General features: G+C 40.9%; 1 protein-coding gene across 3 annotated transcripts in view; it reads left to right on the top strand.

The window, feature by feature from the left end:
- The first annotated feature begins 285 nt into the window (after nt 1–285).
- rngtt (RNA guanylyltransferase and 5'-phosphatase) overlaps nt 286–21,845 on the top strand; it is a 170,265-nt gene continuing 148,705 nt past the window's right edge. The window contains exons 1-7 of one of the 3 annotated variants that reach the window (XM_007905080.2): nt 286–300; nt 5,857–5,966; nt 9,490–9,593; nt 12,938–13,026; nt 15,896–15,971; nt 18,002–18,254; nt 20,004–20,113. In XM_007905080.2, coding sequence (XP_007903271.1) covers nt 5,880–5,966; nt 9,490–9,593; nt 12,938–13,026; nt 15,896–15,971; nt 18,002–18,254; nt 20,004–20,113 — 719 coding nt within the window. In that variant the 5' untranslated portion in view covers nt 286–300; nt 5,857–5,879. Of the gene's footprint in view, nt 301–577; nt 696–985; nt 1,096–5,856; nt 5,967–9,489; nt 9,594–12,937; nt 13,027–15,895; nt 15,972–18,001; nt 18,255–20,003; nt 20,114–21,845 lie in introns of those variants that run through there. The other 2 variants (XM_007905079.2, XM_042333592.1) reach the window with 2 other exon arrangements.

Below are 21,845 nucleotides of genomic sequence, written 5' to 3'. Positions count from 1 at the left end.
CCTTATACTGAAACACACTTAATATTCAGGAATTAAATTTACGTACAGGCAGCATTGAGCACGCGTCGGAGGGGCGGGGGCGCGCACGCACACGGAGCACGCCGTGCCGGAGGGGCGGGGGCGCGCACGCACACGGAGCACGCCGTGCCGGAGGGGCGGGGGCGCGCACGCACACGGAGCACGCCGTGCCGGAGGCGCGCGCGCGCACGCTGAGCACGCTGTGTTGTGGGGGCGGGGGCGCGCGCGCACGCCGAGCAGGGCAGCGCGGTGCACTGTGGGGCTGAGCGCAGATCCATGGAGGTGACTGTTTGCCGTCACCTGGTGCCCTGACTCCCTCGCCATCGCCCCGCGGCCGCCCCCACAGCCCCGGCCCGGCCCAGCCCGGCCTCCCCGCCGCACACCCGCCCGGACAGCAGCTGGTGATTGTCGTCGCGGAGGCCTGAGGAGGAGCTGCACTGTAGGGACTGAGGCCTGGGTCACTCGCCGGCCTGGGGGTACAGGAGGAGAGGCTGAGTGTGGCCGCCCCGCCCGGGGCCGCTCCCCCCCCCACACACCCCCCCCCCCACCCCCCGGGGGCTGCCCGCTTTGTTGTTGTTGTTGTTGTTGTTGTCGTGGCCTGTGAGCCATCGCCATGTCCATCACCGCTATCCCGCCGCGGTGGCTGCACTGCCCGCGGAGAGGACAGCCCGTGGCGGGTGAGTCACTCCCTCCCTCTGCTCCCGCGACACGGAGAGAGGCCGTGAAAAGCTGTTCCGTTTATTTGCGTGACCTGAGCCACCGAGAAACCACAATAAAATGTCACGAACCAACGTCGGCGCCGCACACAAACTTTTAGCCGTCAGCAAAGCACCGCACACCCGGGACCAGGACACGGCCACAGACACAGCTCATGTTTCCACTTCCCACTGAGTTCGAGCACAAGTGTTCACAGGAAAGGTTTAAAACAAGTTAGATGGCGGGAGGTGGGGGGTGGGGGGGGGGGGGGGGGGGAGACCTTTATATTCCCGAGTTTGGGAAGGGGTTGTCTGCCGATCCTCTGGGTCTGTCCCTGGTCCCAGAGTGTCTGCTGCTTTGCTGCACGTACGAGGTTCAGAGGTGTGTGTGTGTGTCTGTGTGTCGCTGTTCTTTTCTCAGGAAGATCACTACATTGCGTGTTGTTTACCTCTCCCCCCACACCTGTCAGTGTTGGTGGACATAACTTTGCTTTGGAATTGAATTAAGACGCAAACCTTCCCATTCGTAGTAAAGCAAAAGCCCCACTGTCGCGGAATGTACTCTCACTCACTCCACTGTTGTGCTACAAAACTTTAATGCGTAGGACAAAATATTAATCCTAATCGCGCTCAGCAGTGACCACACATCGGATAGCAGCCTTTCCAGTGCTGATAACACATGTGTGTTCATTGCTGATCGTAAGTAGCCGTGTTTCCAGGACGAAGATATTTTCAGTTGTAGAATTGAGATTGCTGACGAAACTATTGCTTATTATTTTTAAAAGAGGATACGTTTGATTGTTTTCTACGTAAACAACAATGAAAAAAGTTCCAAGAAATTGACATTCGTGTGCTATAGCAATGTACATACGTGGTTATATTAATATAATAATCTTTGCATTTGATATAGAGCTTTTCACGTCTTCTCAACGTCTCAAAGCGCTTCACAAAATAGACTGTAAAGTGAATTGACTGTATATTTGTGGGCGAACGCGGCAGCCAATTGCGCACAGCAATGTCCCACAAACAGTCGTGGATTGAAAATGACCAATTTATTATTGTTTTTGTTTTGGAGGGATTATTATTAGGCTCTGTGTGGAGTAAGGAAACTTGCCCAAGGTTTCGCCCTGACCTGCCGGGAATTGAACTCAGGTCTCTCACTTGCAAAGCGAGTGCTCTAACCACTGAGCTACAGGACTTAACAGGTTGAGGTTAACTTGCATGTAACTAAAAAGGCAGATATTGATAAATGAAAAGTTTGCTTTTAGGTGGCATGGAAATAACTGCTTTATGAAGATGTGGTAAATGGAATAGGTATTTATGATATGAATTTAGGTACATTCCCTTAAGATGTAGTGGGAATGGTAATGGCTTACTCAATGCTGCACATTGACTGCTAAGTTAAAATATATTGCAAAATGCCTTTGCTTGTATTTACCTATATAATTATGTGGAACAGCGGAGTCCTGTAGCTCAGTGGTTAAAGCACTCTTCTCGCAAGTGAGAGACCTGGGTTTGATTCCCAGCAAGGCGAAACTTTGGGCAAGTTTCTTTACTCCTCACACCTGATAATAAACCCTCAAGAAAAAGAAACAATAATAAATTGGTCACTTCAATCCACGACTGCTAGTGGGACACTGCTGTGTGCAATTGACTGCCACGTTTTGCCCACAAATATACAAACAATTCATTTTGCAATATATTCTGTGAAGCGCTTTTGAGATGTCTCAAAGACGTAATAAGGCACTATATCAAATGCAAGGATTATTATATTTAGGATAGGTTATTCTGGAATCTGTGGGTTTGCACTAGATGAAGGAGAACTTGTGAAGGAAGGACTGTTATTAATGTCAACAAACTGGTTGGGACATCCCCCCAACGTGAAAGGCGCTATACAAATGTAATGTTGTTGTTGTTGTTGTTTTAGAAAGTACTCCTGGTCCCAAAAACTTTTATATGTTGCTATATGATTGACAAAATGCAGTTGAAAATCGAGTGATTTTTAAACACTAATTGAAAAGTGTCAGTCTGGCTCCGTTGGAGTGTTAACTTGTTTTGTTGTTAGCACTCTGCCCTCTGAATCAGAAGGTTGTGAGTTAAAGCCCAAGTTTGCCTACAAAAATAATCACTATATTTTACAGTGAATGCTTTAAAGTGCTTTGTGACGTCGTCCTGACATGACGGGCTATAACAACAACGTGCATTTATATAGCGGCCCTCATACAGGGTAGCGTCCCAGGGCGCTTGTCAATGGCGGAGCATGACATCGAGCTGGGGGAAGGGGAGGTGACCGTAGGCACGAAGAGGAAGATTGTCAGGCGTGACCTGAAGATGGGGAAGGAAGGGTCTTGGTGGAGGGGCAGTGGAAGGATGTTCCAGAGTTTCGGGGCGTAGTGGCTAAACGCGCGACCACCAATGGTGGAACAGTGGGCACAAAGGACATGCAGAAGGGGGGTAAGCATGTTGGAGGGGTAGGGAGGTGCCAGGGCATGAAAACATTTATAAACGAATGTGAGGATCTTGAAATCGATCCATTCTGCGATAAGGAGCTAGTGGAGCCTGGCTGGAACTGATGTGATGGGGGTAAGGAGTTTAGTGAATATGCAGGCGGCAGAGTTTTGGATCAGCTGGATCTTGTGCATGGTGGAGATGGAGCGATAATGCAAGGGTTATTATTACAAGTATTTATAGAAAGGATCGTACATGAAACAGAGATATTTTAAGGTGTAAACTCTAGTTTTGGTTGGAGGGAAACATTTCTTCACACCAGAAACATGATTCTAACCTAGCAACATGCTATTTGTTAGATTTGAACCAGCCCATTTGCACTGAGGACCATTTCTAATGATTCTACAGAATGATTTGTACAGTGGTACAAATCGTGCTGTAGAAAACATTTACGATTTTCAAGTGTTCTGTTCGTCGGCTTGTTATTATTGGTAGTTGTATTTTCTCCAATGTCTGAGGAACAACAACAAATCACATTTGTATACCACCTTAGAGAAACAGAAAAGAAAGAGAAGAAAAAGTCCAGAGATATAGAAGAATTTTCCCATTTCACATCTTAACTAATATCTATCTAATTTCTCTTCTGGTGTTTGCAACTCCGAGGGGAAGCTTTTTTTTTAAAAAAAGCGGGTCAACAATGCCAATTCAGGGGAAAATAACTGGCAATTATTGACTATTGATGATTGTTGAGTGAGTTCCAGGAGGATGAGTCTTTCTTTACCTACCACTGAATCTTGTTGCAATGTTAGTATTCAGATGTAGATCGGTCCTTCCTTGAGACATGTGTGTCATCTACANTTTTTTTGAATGAGTGGATGCTTTTGGTACAGACTAAATCACATGGGAGCCAGTTCCAGATGTATACCGCCATTTGTGAAGAAGTGCTTTCTCACAGTTTTAAGGTCTAATCTCTAGTTCTGGAATGCTCAAATCCCCCTCGTCATCCTCCTCACGCAGTACTGAGACAGTCCTTGTCAAAATCACAAATTCTGCACTTTGACTCTGCAACTCAGGACTTCATGTACCCCTCTTGTCCTATGAAGCATTCAACACTGTCAACAACAAGTTGCATTTATAGAGCGCCCTTCAGAATGCAGCATAATATATTAGAAATCTTTACAACAGGGTTGGATGTTGAGCAAGGAGAAGTGAGGGAATATCGTCCCAATATAAATCCCTCCATGCCCCTCACGTCTTCCTATCTCTGATATTCTCTAGACTAATTATTCTACTTGTCCACTGCTCACCAGACTTGGTCTTGCTGCAGGTCCCCCACATGTCCTTCCAACCATTGGCAGTTAAGCCTTCAGCCGCTATACCATTACCCTCTCTCACGCCCTTCTATATCTTCAAACGTCCTCAAAAGCTTCTTCCATCCAGCCTACTGGGTGTCTGACACTGGGTGTCTGACTCTGCTGGGTGTCTGACACTGTCTCTGTAAAGTGTTCTGAGATGTTACTGTATGTGAAGGGTGCTGTATAAATTTAAGTTGTTTGTTCATGGATGTTGGCAACTCTCAATGAAAGAAAGGCTTTAAAAGCAATACAGTAATGCCTGGCTTACCAGATCGACTCTGGGTATCCGGAATTCGTATCTAGGTGGACAAGGCTTGAAATTGTAAAATTAAAAAAAAAGTTGCTGCAGACTTGAGAGTGTGTAAACACCTGCTGGTCAACTTTCTTAGCCCCACTGTCCTTGCTGGCCTTCAGAGGTCAGCGTTATCAACTTTGACACAATTCAAATCCACGAGCAGATTCAAACCATGACAATGCCAATATTGGCATTTACTGGCATTTTTAATAAATGCTTGTACTGGTATTGGAATTACACTGTGAATTCTGACTGTATCTCCCTCTCCTGCCCCCCCCCCCCCCCCCACCCCAATTACAACAACAACAACAAGATTCCATTTATAGAGCACCTTTCACGTCGGGAGGACGTCCAAAGGCGCTGACCAAATTAGTTTGGTCAGCTAGGGATTTTAGTGTATAGAAACTTAAACGAGCAAGTAGATTCCAGAGGGCTGACATTCTAAGTGGAATGTAATGCAGGAACATTAATGATGCACAAAGTAAATAGGAGAAATAATAATTAGTAAACTTTGCATTTGATACTGTGCCTTATGTCCTTGAGTTGTTTGAGAGCTTTAAAGGATTTACTGTAAAGTTTATTGACAATGCATTTGTAGGTGAAGGTGATAACCAATTTGCACATCATGCCCCACAAGTAGTCATGGAGTGATTGATTAATTTTATCTGGGGTATTGTTGACCAGCAATCTATAAATAATAATAATAACCCTTGCATTTGATATAGCGCCTTATCACATGTTCGAGACGTCTCAAAGCGCTTCATAGAGAATGTACTGTAAAGTGTATACTTTGTCGGCGAAATCTGATTGAGAAAGATGTCAAAAGCAACCAAGAGATGGAGGAGGAAGAGGGACTTTAAGAAAGACACTGGGTATATCAAGATTGAAAAGCATTGGTGTAGATCCAGTACACCTTACATGACAAAGTGTCATATTGGCGAGAAATGTGAAATGCAGTGTTGAAATTTAGATTAATTGCATGCCTTATAAAGTATATTTATGAGCTTTTGCTTTAATATAGTTATGCTTTCTTATTATTTTATAGGAAAATTTTTGCCACTGAAAACCATGTTAGGAGCCAGATATGATGATCAAGTTCCAGAAGAGAATCGCTTTCATCCAAGCATGCTTTCAAATTATCTAAAAAGTTTGAAGGTAAGTAACAAAATGATTATCTTTAACATTGCAGAGTGGTGTGTAAATCTGTTTGATTCAGGTTGATAACATTTGTTGCCATGCATGTACTGATAACTTAGTTAACAACAGGTACATACTTTTTATTTAATAGGGAAATAAATCTTGACATTCAACAAGAAAAGAATGATGCATCATTTAACATTTTTACTGTGCAATTGTTACTCAAACAGTTCTATAAATTTGCTGTAAAACAAGTTTTTTTTTAATAATTACTTTGTAGAAAAGTAACACATATACAATCTTCTCCATGATACTTATAAACAAATGTCCACCCCCTTTTGTTAAAGTTATTGACCTCTACTGGGCAGAATTGCATCATAATACATTTACCCGTTTCTTCCAAGTGACTATTTCTTATACACAAGTTTAGACTGCGAGATCAGTAGATTATTTGGTTAATTTGGTTAAGTCTTCTCACCTAAAATTCAGGAATTGCTGGATAATGATAAGGAGACAGATTGCTGGTTGAAAATTCAGATAAACTGTCTGTTCCTATTCTCTATCCAATAAATACTCCTGGAAGTACATGTGTGTGGCACTTTGGTGAGGACAGAACCTAGCTCAGCATGCTTTCCATGTTTGAATAGCTTGCTTATACTGTTGCCACTCAACTTCTCTCCCACCTTTCTCTCCACTCACTGCTTGTGCCACTTTGGTCTAGTTTCTGCCTACAACATTGAGACAGCCTTGTCAAAGTCACCATTGGCATGCTCCTTCTGCCTTCTTCAATCTCTAGTGCTTTTGACATTCTATCCACCTTGACCACCTCTCCTCCCTCATCCATATCCCTCAACTGAGTCTCTTGGTTCGAATCCCAGTTGACCCACTGCTTCCACTTTGACTTCTCCGACAGTTTTTCATCATGCGGTGCACCTCAGGCCTCTATCCTTGGCCCCCTCCTTTTTCTTATCCATGTGCACCCTCAGTAATGTGCACATCATCTAAAGACATGGGATTAACTTTTAAATGTCTGTGGACCACCGCCCAATCTACTTTTCCATTTTGAGTTGTAATCCCAGGTCCACTAATGGCCTGTCTGTCCGTCAGTCCGTCCATCTGACCTTGAGACCTGGATGAACACTATTTTTCTGCAAGACTGAAGTTATCCTCTTTGGCTCCTGACAACACCTCCTCACCTCTCACCTTTCTAACCTCCTTAACTTCCCCATTCCCTCAAACTCGCTAAACCAGTATGCAACCTTAGTGTTGTCATGGAGCTTGATATTTTATACCAATGCCCCAGTGATTAGAGTCGGGGCTTTTCAAGTGGGGAGGACAAAACCAGTATCCCATTTATATCAAGAAATTTAAAAAAACACTTCTCTAAATAAATTTAAAATATTTAATATCTAATTAAATATTAAAATATTTAACATGAGCATATAATTTGGCCAAACCTAAAGCCTTAAATTAAGTCAGAGTTGTAATACATAAAATGCTGGGGAACGAGCTGACCCATTTGTTACAAGCATCTCCAAGGTGCAACTCTTCTGCATGCTCAAACACTTAGTGTTTTTATCCCCTTGTTCCCTTGTACTCTCACACAATAAACATTCTTACAGATGATGAGTTTTCATGCAAATCAGGTCCCCTACAAACAACGACATTTTAACTGTACAATAGTACAATTTAACTGCACGCCAGTTCACTTTTTTCCAAGTGATATAGTTCCTGCTATATATAGGGTGTAAATGACCAAAACAATAACAATACATTCTAACAGACATTCAGTCTCCATTCAAAGAAGTATTCAATCGAGTTTGCAGGTTCCCTGGGCATGACACCACCACCCCCACAGTGTCTGGTTTGATCCAAAACTTCCCTTCTACCTCGTATTCAATCCCTGAACCAAGACAGCTTTCCTTCACCTCTGCCGCATTACCCACATCTATTCCTACTTTGTTCCAAATGCCACTGACACTCTCATCTGCTTTTAACTGCAGGCCAGTTCAAATTTCTTTTAATTGAGACAGTGAGACAGTTCCCTGCTTTGATTTCTCAAATGCACTTCAAACTGGTCTCTCCAGTTCCACCAACCATTAGATCCAGCTAAATCAAAACTCTTGCCACCTGTATCCTCACCTGCACCAAACTCCGTACACCGATCACGAGTCCTCGCCACAGTCCGCTAGCTCCTTGTTGCTGAACAGAGATGACTTCAAGATGTTTACCCTCACCTATAAATCATGCCCTAGCAACTCCCTTCCCCTGCTGCATGCTTCCCGTCCCCTCCGTGTCACCATCAGTGGTCAAGTCTTGAATCATTACACCCCCAACCTCTGAAACGTCCTGTCTCTTTCCCTCTGCCTCGTCACCTCCATCTTTAATTTCCCCCCTCAAGACCTACCTCTTCTACCTCTATAGTCATCTCCCCCTTCCTCCTTGCTTGGCATCCAACCCTGCTACTTTGAAGCACTTGGATGTTATCCTGTGTGAGGGGTGCTATATAAATGCAAGTTGTGGTTGCCCAAGTGAAGTACCGTGAGAACACTTGACATTCATGGAACCGCACGCTAGTACTGTACGTATAAACATACAGTTTAATGTAGTAAACATACAGTACTAGCGAGAGAGAGCGAGAGAGGCCACAGGCACTGTTATTACCTGCTCCCGGGGCTTGATTGTTAATACATGCCCGAGATGCCCACCCTCCAGACCTCAACATGAGTTCGAGGCAATGGAAGAGGGTTAAGATGTCCTGGCGCCCTCTGTCCCCTCGCTGCTCGAGTCTGGAGGCTGAGGTGTGAACCTATTGTAGTGGCTAGCACTCTCACGCTCACTCTCAAATTCGCTCACTCACTCACAAAAATGGACAGACTCACTCTTTATATAGGCGCATTGTTTAGTTCAGAAAATAGTTCCTTTCAGCTTCTCAGGCATCTATAGTGTCAGTAACATTGTGTTCTATACATGTCACCTGAAACAAAGTAATGGGAGCATAAAGAACATAAAGATGACGTCGCTAGAGTTTACCTACAGTTAGGGTTAATTTTTGGCATCGAAATTGTATGCTAGTGTCTGTAGGACATAATAGTGAATTTCACAGATTCTACTGGTATTGCCACTAGTTTTTACTTGGGAGCTGTGGCAAGATGGCAGATGAGCAGCTAAGGTAGACGTAGAGCTAAACAGTTGACCAGCTGTAGTTCCAGGTGCCTCAAACTAGGTCAGATCTTAGTTGTCATTGTTTTCATGTCCGCTTGCAGTCTGACCCAGAATAATGTCTTCAGCTTGTTTGGAGTGTCATTTTATGCTTGTTAAGGTGAAATATCTGTTAGGAATGGAAACGAAACTGAATTTCAAATGGAGCTGGAGCTTGAACTTGATATTATGGATGACTGAGACTCCATTGGTTGTGAATCTTTTTCAGAAAAGTAATATTCAGCTGAAGTCTGAATATTACTTTTCTAGTATTTTTGTTTCAGTTTATGATTGTAGATTAATGATTTTTTTTAATTCTGGAATTGTGTGTTTCTCATAGGTGAATATGGGATTGTTGGTGGATTTGACAAACACAAGTCGGTTTTATGACCGAGCTGAAATAGAGAAAGAAGGAATTAAATATGTAAAACTACAGTGCAAAGGGTAAGTAGCATTTTTCTGTTTCATTTCATATTCTTAATTAAAGAAATAAAATCCTGACTGTTCTGCTTTTACAATTATATATCTTTTCAACTTTTGCGATACAAATTAATGAGAGTTCTAGATGGTTTGCTCAATAAATGGGACAGGTTTTTGAATGCTTAAGCAACTTTATCAAAAGTATTTCAAATGGCAGTTTAATTGTTATTGCACAATAAACCACAGCACTTTGGGGTTTGATTTCCCATGCATTTATAGTTGTATAATTGATGACATGCAAAATTAAAAGTCAGAAGTAGCATAAATCAGAAAATCAAGACATAGTATTAAATATGAATTGTTAACACCAGCTTTTATTAATCAAAAGTCATGTTTTTACATCTAAATCCTCATTAGTACAAAGGGACACTGATTTATTTCTTTTTCTCCAATTTTCTCCCATTCTGAAAACACCTCAGTTCCTTACCATGTAGGTATCAGTCTGGCTCAACTGGTAGCACTCTTGTCTCCTGAGTCAGGAGGTTGTAGGTTCAAGCCACACAGTTCTCTGAGCTCACAGTCCGTGCTGACAATCTAATGCAATGCTAGGGAGAATGCTGAATTGATGGAGGTGTTATATTTCAGATGAACCGTTACACCTTGATCCTGTCTGTGCCTGTTCAGGTGGATTTTAAAAATCCCATGTTGTTTGAAGAGAGAAGGGAGTTTCCCCAGATAAAATCGGTCACTCAGTTCCATGGTTGTTTGTTGGACATTGCTGTGCAGATTGGCTGCTGTGTTCACCTGGAGTACACCTACACTACACTAAATCCTGTGAAGCTCTGTGAAATGTCCTCCCAATATGAAAGGTGCTGCATCAATGCAAATATTAGTATTATTTATCATGTTTGAGCCTGGGCATTGAGTGTTAGTAAGTAATTCAATCATGACGACATGTCAACTGATCAGAGTCCCATGGGCACATACTTAGACAGTATTTACAATCCTGGATAGTTATCAGGATGGATATTCTATGCAAGGTTCCTATAAAATACACAGTAGCTGTTCCTTACATTAAATCCTATGAAGTGCTTTGGGATATTCTCGTGACACGAAAGGTGTTGCATCTGATTTATTAATTTTGTCCTTTGCAGTACAATTCCCATGCATCTACCTCTGCCCAGGTTCATGTCTGAGCAGGGTGATAGCCTGAATACTTCAGGTCCACAGCAATCAGCTACCAGGGGGCTGCCAATTTCTATTTTTATTGAATTCTTCTTGTGATGTCCACAAAAAAAGGCTTCCACACAGGTGCTATATATGCATTTTGACATTACCTCTTCCTCACATTTAAAATGTTTATTTTCTGAATCATTCGCTTATTTCCCCATTATTTACCCCAATCAAGAGGTCAGGCCATTTAAAAAATAGTCACAAGGATATTTAGGAAAATGTCCTGGAGTGAATCGATCTCTATTCTTTGCCTTTCTCTGATACCAGAACTCCTTATTACCTGGGCCAATAGAAAAGTGCGGGAATATTTGCCAAAGCTTACGGGGCATTTGACAAATTTTGCAGAAAATTGTGGAATGTTGATTAGTGCTGTTCAGAGATGCATTATGTGAAACAACCCGGATTAAAACTAGGCGTATATTTCCTGAACATGTAGTTATGTTTGAATTACTAAAAATGTTAGTTTAAATAGTACAGCAGTTGCCAAGAATTTGTCGCAGGAGCTCAGTTTAGGCTGGGCACAGACAATTTCTCAATCGCGCTGCGGCACTCCAGGCGTTTTCAGTGGGATTTCGCAGGAAAAGTGCAAGGCTCATTCCTCTATTATGAATAACTTCCTGGGGAAGACCGTATAATGGGAGCAACTGAGGAAACTGGGCACAATTTTTGCTTTGGCAAGTACGTGAGTTGCTCCAGGTGACATATTTGACAACGAAATGTTGGAATTGAGCCAGCCCTCCGTGGCGGTCTTGGTAGTCCAGTTTCTGAGCCAGGCGGGTCCTCAGTATTCCAAGGCAATGTTGATGACAGCACCGCCTGATTCATCGACTGGTCTTGGAAGAGCAGATCAGTCATTGGGGCAGGGAATCCTTCTACTGTTAACCCTGTAAGCCAAAGCCCTAACGCTTAGGGTGGTCCCAGCTGGACAAGCATCAGGAGAAGCTCACAGGGCATCGCCAATTTGAAGCAAATCTTTATTTGGAGATTTAGACCATCTAAGATATTTAGGTTTATTTTACAGCACTGCTTTGTGAATCTGTTGTCAATCAGAATGTTAATGTAGGATTTAAAATGCTATCGAGCTGTCAGCAGTTTCCATCAACAACATATTAGTGAAGTACGATGAGCTTCGATACCTGTTCACTACCACTAGATGTTGCTGTTGACAACTGAAGTGGTAGGTCTAATATTTATGTAAAGATTTTGAATCTGTTTTTCCCCACCTTTCCTGGGAATCTACCACATGTGGTTCATTGATGACCTCCTTCAATTATCTATCTAAGTTACCTGTTACTCATACTTCGCGTAAGTCATATTAAATGTTATGAGCCCGACTGATACGACTCATGTGAGTTTCACTATGTATACTTATACAATTTTTATTAGAAATTGTGCTGGTCAGTATTCATACTAGAACTTTTCTTTCAAGTCAAAACCATGACAAGAGCTTTGGCAAGTTCAGGAGTTGGCTGTCACAATGACTAATTTCTAAGCTGTTTTACTTCATGATATTTTATAGATGGCAGGAATATTTGTGTGTCAGCTTGGCGCATTCTAGCCTCTTGAATCAGAAGGTTGTGGGTTCAAGCTCCACGTTGAGACTTGGAATAACATAGTTTAAGATGACATTCCAATGCAGCGCTGGGGTAGTGTTGCATTGGCGGTGGTGCTGTCCTTCGGATGAGACGTGAAAACAAGGTCCCTTCTGCCTGCTCAGGTTGATGTTAAAGATCCTAAGGCACTATTGCAAAAAGAGAAGGGAATTTTTCCCGGTGTCCTGAACAACAATTCCCCCCTCCCCAATAATATTGATCACCCACTCCATGGTGTTTATGGGACATCGCTGTGCTTGATTGGCTGCTGCGTTTCGCCCACAAAATACACACTACATTTTATAGTATATCCTGTGAAGCGCTTTGAGATGTCTATATCAAATGCAAGGATTATTATTATTTGTATGCACTATTTCTTACAAATATACAAAATAGCATTTTAAACTAGTAAAATATAATGTAATTCTACTAAAATGCTTAAGACCAAAAAACTATTTTGAATTTATATAGTTAACAATGTTTTGAGTGCAGTGTAGCGCTTACATGTGGTTATATTTATATTTTTAATTTTATTTTGTTTAGACATGGTGAATGTCCCAGTAAAGAAGTCACAAACATGTTCATTCGGCTATGTGAACACTTCATATCACAGCACCCATTGGAATTAATAGGTAAGTATTTATTTTACTTTGTTGCCACTCGCCTCATGATACATCATTGTCTTTAGAATATTTGGAGGATATGTTCAGTTTCATTATACTAGTCCAGTTGTTGAGCTTCTGTTAAAATGGTACATTTCTGGGCTTGACTTCTTGCTGTTTTCTCTGTTTTGTGGGAAGTGGTCTTAGCTGGACAAGTCACAGGAATCTAGCCAGACAGTGCTGTCAATGGCAAGCTATAGAGTTTGGTTAGACTCCAGCAGTTCACCATCGCACACTCTGGGGTTCCGAAATCTTGGCAACCTGCACCTAATACACTCTGAAATTAGGTAAGCAGGCTGCTTCGCTCTAGGGAGAGAGTCTACATTCCATTCCAATAAATATCTCAGGAATTACCCTCTACTCTAGAGTCCTCAAGATTTGGAGGCACCTAATACTCTCAGTAATTAGGTAAATGGGATGCATCCCTCCAGGGGCAGAGTATGCATTTGATTTCCAAACATAGGAGTTTCCATGTACAGGAGGCATGAGTTGAATTCTGACGGGTTGGGATATTCATAAGATGTCCAAAAAATAGTGATTTGAATCTAATCAGTGTAGAATATTTAGAGTAATGTTTGATATTTTTGGAGGTTCTATTTTTAACATTTAGTGAGAAAATATACTTTAAAATTGATGTAAAATGGTACTTTTTGAAATAAGCTAAAGTGGTTATAATGCATTGTGCGAAATAGCAATCTGTATGGATTTGTGTTGGAAGTGTCTTGAGCCTACTAGCCTACGTTTTTAGGGAGGGCACGTTGACCGGTTCTATGTCTTTGAAGTATCTTAGTTATCATCTGACTTTTTGAAACAAATTTTCCATATCACAGAAGAAACAGGAAGAAAACTGAGCAGCCATATTCTCAGCATTGCTTCAGTACCAGAAGGGAAATTGTGAGCATTCTTGTGCACTAGAAACTAGTGTTTCACAGCCGTTTTATGCTGGAAGCCAAAAAGGTTTATTCGTTTTATGGTTATAAAATATTTATATTTAGGGTTTAGAGTTAAACTACTTCTAAAGTGGAGCAATCTATTGTTTGTAGCTCAGTAATTGGAGCTACTGAACAAAATCTAAATTATCAAAATAACATGCAGTATAACAACTTATAATAGTCAACGAGCTGAGAGCCATAAACCCACATATTGCAGGGAGGGAGCGGAACTGGGACAGCACCAATGTACTGACTCATTTCACACATTATGTTTGTGTGTAACAAGCCTTTTGTAACTAGGACTGGAAACAAAAATCTTGCAAACCAGGCCTCAGATATTATCTAATGGGTGGGGGGAAGGAATTCCAGTCATTTAATGGGAATCTCTAGAATGAGTAATTGTGATTCAAGGTGTTCCTTCAGCTGATCAAAAGTGAGAAGATAAGTGTTTCCATTCAAAGAAGCTCTGCCCCAACTTGTTCTGAACATTATGTAGTAACTATAAACATATAGAATCGTAGCATTTTTCAGCACTGAAGGCTATTTGTCCTATTGTCTCTGTGCTGGTGGACATGTGTATTGTATGTGTTTGCTCTTATAAATTATAGCTGTACATGTTGCAGCTACGCTTCCAACCAAAGGAACCAATATGGAATGTAGATTGACACACAGACAGATACACTTACTTATCCTTGAAAGGTTTGATTTCCGCTTAGGCATCTTTATAGTGATAAATATAAATGTACAATTTATATTCACTGGGACGTCCTCCCGATGTGAAAGGCACTTTAAAAATGTAACTTTGTTGTTGCCGCGGGTTAGCTTCGTCTGTGTTCTTTATTTTGTTCCTGCCGCTGCTTGGCTACGTGTGTGCTCTGTGATGCACGATGTCATAGCGCTATGGTCAGCCGGCGTGGCCACCAGGTGTAACTGCATGATGCCACAGCGCTACGTTGACTTGGTGGCCACCAGGTGTAACTGCAGCAAAAAACACAAAACTGAAATACATTTTAAATCATAACTCATGAATGATGGGAGATACCCGAAAACAAATATGCCCATGTAATTTCCATGTGCAAGACCTTTCTGATGAGGTATAAGTCATGTTTCTACGTCAATCGGTTATTGGGATCCTTCTTGAAGCACACACACACAGACAGACATTGACATTTTATATTGGTATATAGATTATCAATTTCAAAAGTCTCTGTGTTACAGAGATCTGCCATTTTGGGTTTCAATTATTCCTCAGCCACTCTGATGTATCTTGTTGTGAAGTCATGCCCACCAAGTAGTGTGCTTTTTAGAGTTGGGCAGATCTCAAATGCTGTTCGCTAAGAGGGCATTATACAGTATTTCTAAAATGGCACTGAGCCCTAAAGTGAGAACTGAAACTGCAGTCATGCGTGACTTTACCACTGCATGTAATTTTGTAGCACAATGACTGTATGTTCTTTAAAACTGGTTAGATTTGTATGAGTATCTTCATTCTGTAATATTTATGCACTCATTAATTTTTTAGAATCTTTTTACAGTTTAATGATTTTTAAAAAAATGTATAAGTCAGATATCAAAGATGTATCATGTTCTAAGAGTGACTGTTTTTATGCCTCTCTCCCCTCACCTACCCACACACACACTTTGCATTTCACTGGCTAAACATTATAATATACCTAATGAATCAGACTGCTGGTGTTGGGTTCTTTTGAACGAAGGTGCATTCAAAGCTTTCTGAAAATGTTTGTTTTTAGAAAAGGAAATTTCACTTAACAATTTATATTCTAATTCTGCTCTTGCCATCCATGTTTGCATAGTGCAGAATTGCTCTAAAGCTGTAACTTCTATTGATAAGGAATGTAATAACACAGTCCTATTCTAAAGTTTAATTTTCAGTCTATGTTTTATAGGTGTACACTGTACGCATGGCTTCAACCGAACTGGGTTCCTTATTTGTGCTTATTTGGTAGAGAAGATGGATTGGAGGTATTTTACTTTCATTGTATATCTAAAGTATAATTTGGAGAATGATTTCAATTGAGATATACATGCAGGCAATATCATGTTAAGATTAAAAATATTACACTAACTATTAAAGTATTCCTTCCCAAGATGGGCAGTAGGGAGGAGGGTTTGTAAGAGGGAGCTGTTGGAAATGAGTGTAACTATTTTATTTGTGAATGAGTTTTGGTATGTTTGCCTTTCTCCCCCTCACTTCTCGTCTCTGTCCCTCTCTCTATACCTATCCCTTTGATACAAAATGCACTTTTCAGACATCTCAACGACGTGATTAGGCTCTGTATCAAATGGACTATTATTATCCCGTCTCCCTGTTGATTTGTTTTTTCTATCTCACTCTATCTTTGTGTTTGTCACAATGTCTATTTCCCTGTCATCAGTGTTTCTCAGAGTATTTGCCATTCTCTGTGAGGCAAATACTCTCACTTACTTGCTCGTTCTAATCTCTTCTCTTATATTCTCACTCTTAGCTTTTTCACACTCAGTCACACTCTATCTTCCTTGTGTGGCACCCACTCGCTTCTGTCTTTTTAGCTCTTACCGCCCAATAGTATACTCACTCACACTTCTTTTCTTCATCTTCCCCTTCTCTTTCTCTCTCTATCTTTCTTCCCCTCTCTCAATCATTTACACCTGTTCCCCTTCTTCCCATATTTGCTTTTCCCACTCACCTCACACTCGTGGCCCTCTTGTCATTTCTTCTCGCAAACTTCCTTCTTGCTAATTCGCATACATGCTTCTTTCCATCTCTCTCTTCCCCAATTCTCCCATTCATTATACTTAGACAAACTTACTCTCTGTTTTCTACATCGCTCTCATTAATGCACTCTTTCATCTCTTTCATCTCTCCATCTTCTCCTTTGCATCCACTTGGTGCTGAAAACTTTCCCCTGCTTAAAAGGCACATGCATTTACTAATTTCTTGCATAATCCTAATTTACAGGGTTTTAGACCACACACGTGGACTGAATTTTTTTGTGTGTGGTTTATTTCTGAAACTGGCCTTGTTTGACTCCATTTGCATGACCAATGCACGTGCTTACTCAATTAACGCAGCCTTTTGAACTTCCTCCCTCAGTTTGTGGAAAAATAAATCACCTTTAAGTTGGTCTTCACGCGTTCTGTGCCTGATGTTACTTGATTTATTTTTGAATGACCCAGATACAGGTTTATTTTCCATGACCTGTACACTTATTTGTTGCCATATTTTATTATTTAGAACTGTTAGTTAGAAGCAATCTTGGAACTGAGATTTTTGCAGAATATCCTCCATGTGATATTTTATTCCAGTGATATGAACAGGAAGAGTCTCTTATTTCTTGGCAAGTCTCTACAAAAAAAACTTTAGTAGTATAAACACCTGAAACAAAATCCCTGACTGCTTCTAGCAGTTCTGAAACCTAAATTATGGTAACAGAGTACTGAGAGGCACTGAACAGCGAACAGCTACCACTTTTTCTAAACCTTTCGTATTATTGATAATTTAGTAAAATATACTCTTCCTTTTATATCTCTAAAGTTCTGGAGTTACAATGGAAGCAATGTAATAAAATAAAATGGGAGTAAATGGGGTATCGGCCAAAAATCTTTCCAATGAGAAGTGGAATGTACTGATTTCTGTAGTGATTATGGAGAGTAAAAAAACGTATATATCACCTAAATCAAAGGTGGTTGCATAAATACAAGGGAAAATTGTTACTCGTATGTAGCTAAACAAATGAAAATTTTGAAAATGGGTTGAAAACAAAATCACACAAACTGTGATTGTTCCCACATGGCTAATTCTGAGACCTACATCTTTGTATGTATGTTGTGACAACCAGTGCTATTTAATCATTCTACTGCACTGACTGAATATTTTAAGAATTGTTTGTAAAAAAAATTGCTGTATGACAAAAGCTCAATATTGTTTTTATTCTTTTCTAACTTGATTGAACTGTCTTTATTGAACTAATTCTTAAACAGAATGTAACTATCTTTTCTGTTGTATTCCTTAGTGTTGAAGCAGCAGTTGCCAGTTTTGCTCAGGCAAGGCCACCTGGCATTTACAAAGGGGAATATTTGCAGGAGCTATTCTGCCGCTATGGTGAATTAGAAGAGGCTCCTCAGCCACCAGAGAGGCCTGACTGGTGTTATGAAGATGATGATAATAATGATGATGATGATGATGGATGCAGGATCAGTAGGGATTCAGAACCTGGCTCATCAGGTTCCCACCCATGCAAGAGGAAAAAAGAACGTCTCAAAATGGTAAGATTTAAAGTGTATTTGATTTTGAAGGAGGGGGGACGTTTGAGATGTGGCCAAACTACTTTGTGCAATGCAAGAATAGATTATGCAATTTTTGAGTTTGCCAACATATGACAAGGTACTCTGATTTTTTTTATCAGCCTATTCTTTTCAACCCATTCTCTGGGACTCCATCCCAGAGTCCCTCATCTCTTTCAAAGTCCGTCTCCAGACCTACCTTTTTGACTGTGCCTTCAGTCATCTTTTCCCAAAGCCTTGTCTCCCACCATGCAGGAGCAACTTTTAGCTGCTTTTCCCCCTTTCTCTTGAAAGGAGCTATATAAATGTCAATTTGTATTGTATTTTGTCCATTTGAAAGTATGTTTTAAATATTTCTGCCAGCCATGTTGAAGATCTTCATTTTCAACATCATTGTTCTGGACCTGCAGAGAGACTAGTTAGATTAAACCTTGGTCAGGTGGATTATCTAACCCTAAAGCAAAAAATGAAAAAAGGCTATTTGCCCTTAAAATCCACTTCTGCCATTGAAAAATTTGCTAGAACATGAACTCACAAGTTATTTTCACTGAAGAAAGATTCTGTTCTTCTTGCTGTAAAAATATATTGAGCAAAACTTCACAATGCCTATCTAGTCAACCACAATAACAGATAATCTTTTATATACAGTCAACTCTGCACCCCCCTCCACAGCCCCCACACCTCCTGCTCCATACGCAATTATACTGAGCTTCAGATTCGGATATAACATAGATTTACTGCAGAACTGCAGTATACTGAACCTCAGTACACTTCCATGCTCACAGACCAGATTCCTAGCTTGGTGCGGAGGTAAAGAGGGCTCCAGATGTTAGGTTGGAGTGTCTCAACCAACCACAGGAAATGCTTGTGAGAACAATAACTGCTAAGAGGCAGGTGTTCCACATGTAACATGGCTCAGTGATGATAGCGGTGACCTGGAAATCCAGACATGTTGACTGGAATTGACCTCACTGTAACTCAAATTCTAACTTTATGGACCTCAGTTACTGAACTATAAAGGGGTCCAAATGCACTGAGTCACATTTTTCATGGCCAGCAGCATAATGTTCCACATAATGCAGATGTTTCTTGTTATCCTTCTAACAGAATTCTGTTCCAAACAGATATTGATCCCACCATTGTTTTAAAAAGTGCTCAAGGACTCCCCCCCCCCCCCCCCCCCACCCCCCCCGCCACAATCTCCGGATCACCCGGAATTCTGCAGCCCGCATCTTCTGCCCCAGTCTCTATGAGCCCAACACCCCATCCTTTCCTGCCTCCACTGACTCCCTATCCCCCAGCAGAATGACTTAACATTAAATACCTGTATGGGTCCCCCTCCCCCTTGACCTTCTGATCTTCTGAGACCATACTCATCTGGCCATTTCCTCTCCCCTGCCAACTCCAGCCTGCTTCATCTTCATGTACTCTCCCCCCCCCCCCCCCCCCCCCCCACCTACCCATGCAGGAGCAACGTTTAGCTGCTTTTCACCTTTTCTCTTGAACTTTCTTCTGACTTTCCTCCACCTTGCTTCCCTCCCTGTCTGCATTCAAAAGCTGTCTAAAGATCGGTCTGTTTGAATGGGCCTTCAGCCATCTCCCTATCTCTCTTCCGTCCTGGGCTTGCACTCCCTCTTTGTAAGGTACATTGAGATATTTTCCTATGTGAAAGTTGCTTTATAAGTGCAAATCCTTGTTGATTATGTACAATAATTGTTACTCTCTCAAAAGGGAGCAACGTTTCTGGAGGGAATGCAAGTTAGAGGTGTGACACAAGTGACAATCCAACCCAAACTGGGTGCAATACAACTAAAGTGTCAGCAGTGCTGTGGATGGGAAGGGTGAGTACTTTTCTCTGTGAGCAGCTTGGTAATTTCTAGTTTCAAAAGTTTTTTGTAAAACAGTACTCCTGGATTGTGGACACTACGTCTGATTAGTCCATTAAAAATAAATCGTTCAATGTATTCCCATGACCGAGGAATGCATTGAGATGAAGTATGAAACTGAAACCCTGTTAAAGCACTTGTTGGTTCATGAACGCTACCTCACGTCTGAAGAAAATAAAATATTTGAATATAACGGTCAGCCTGACCTTTGTCGAGAAGAGGCGATGATACTATGTGCAAAATGTCAATTTGGTGTCCAGCAGAACAAGATATCTTAAAAGGTTTGTCAAAGAAGTTGGTGTATTTACACTCAGGAAAAATAAATTTGATGAATTGTAAAGAGGTAAACTGAGTCTGTTTGCATCACTGCATTGGGTTTGAATTTGTGCAAGTTAAACTTTACACTTCCTTTGTTGCTCGACTGTTCATCATGGAGGATTTATTCTATCTTGATGTTAACTTGACTTCTAACTTTTATTAAACAAATTACCAGAGGAAACTGCACCAAAAATAATATAATCCTTGCATTTGATATAGCACCTTATCACTTTGTTGAGAAATCTCAAAGCTTTTCACAAGAATGATTGTAAAATTTTGTGACTATTTTGTAGCTAAAGCAGCTGCAAAATTGTGTACAGCAATGTCTCAAAAGCACATGACACAAATGTCACACATCCAGTTAAAGCAATGTGCCTGTTGTTATAGTACAGTAATTAGTCTACTAGGCAATAGATGAGAAATGTAACTAATGTTAGTCCGGCGAAAGAATTGATATTTTGTTGGCGTGGCAGAAGCCAGCTGTCGGATCCAGAATTCCTCACATTTGGATGTGCACTCATAGCATCATATGGCTGTCATGGGAATAGAAACACCACATTTCTGTAGTAGGAAACCTATTGGGTGATGTATTGGGCAGAGTACAAATAGCTTTTTTGTGCTTTAGGGAGTAATTGGTGTCTCTAGATGCCCAATTTGGAAAGTATTGAATTGTCTCAATTTGTTGAGCGCAGAAATGTATTTTTCATATCCTTTTATCTTTTCTGGCCTGAGTGAACTTCTTGGCTTCCTTAAGAGCTCCCTTTAAAATCAGCTTTCATAGTTGGTTAAAGTGCGTGGTTGCATCAGATCCATGCTGTTCACAGTGAGACTGAATCCACTCACACTTTTGTTATATTCTCTCATTTTGTATTGGTAAATAAATTGATGCAAGTATTTGTGCTAAATGTATGCAATTTAACAACAAAATTATTCACCTGAAATTTTTAAAATATTGGGTTGAAAATGTTCAATACAAACAATTACATGTTTCAACAATTCAACTTTCAACCCACAATTGTGTCCTCGTAAAACAAGCATGTACCCAAAGATGTATTGCACTGTAAATGAAGGCTCAATTTTTTTTAAAAAGCATCTTAACGTTGTTATAGTGCTGTAGTTTACTACAGTGTTACGCTAGTCAGCAAGAGGCTGTCAATAGTATTGTAATGTAGAGGAACATATTGTCAGTGATACCCCATCCCTCCCCCATGCTCGGGTCCTGACTCCTGACTGTCCAGTGCCTTGGGACGTCCTCACGACATGAAAGGCGCTCTATAAATGTAATTTTATTGTTGTTGATAACAGATTAATTTACAGTGTTCTTTTAAGTATGAACACATCCTAAAGATTACGAGTAGGATAAATGATT

The sequence above is a fragment of the Callorhinchus milii genome, unplaced genomic scaffold (genome assembly GCF_018977255.1).
Source record: "Callorhinchus milii isolate IMCB2004 unplaced genomic scaffold, IMCB_Cmil_1.0 Scaffold3, whole genome shotgun sequence".
NCBI lineage: Eukaryota > Metazoa > Chordata > Chondrichthyes > Chimaeriformes > Callorhinchidae > Callorhinchus > Callorhinchus milii.
This window is presented reverse-complemented; position numbering and strand designations above follow the sequence as displayed.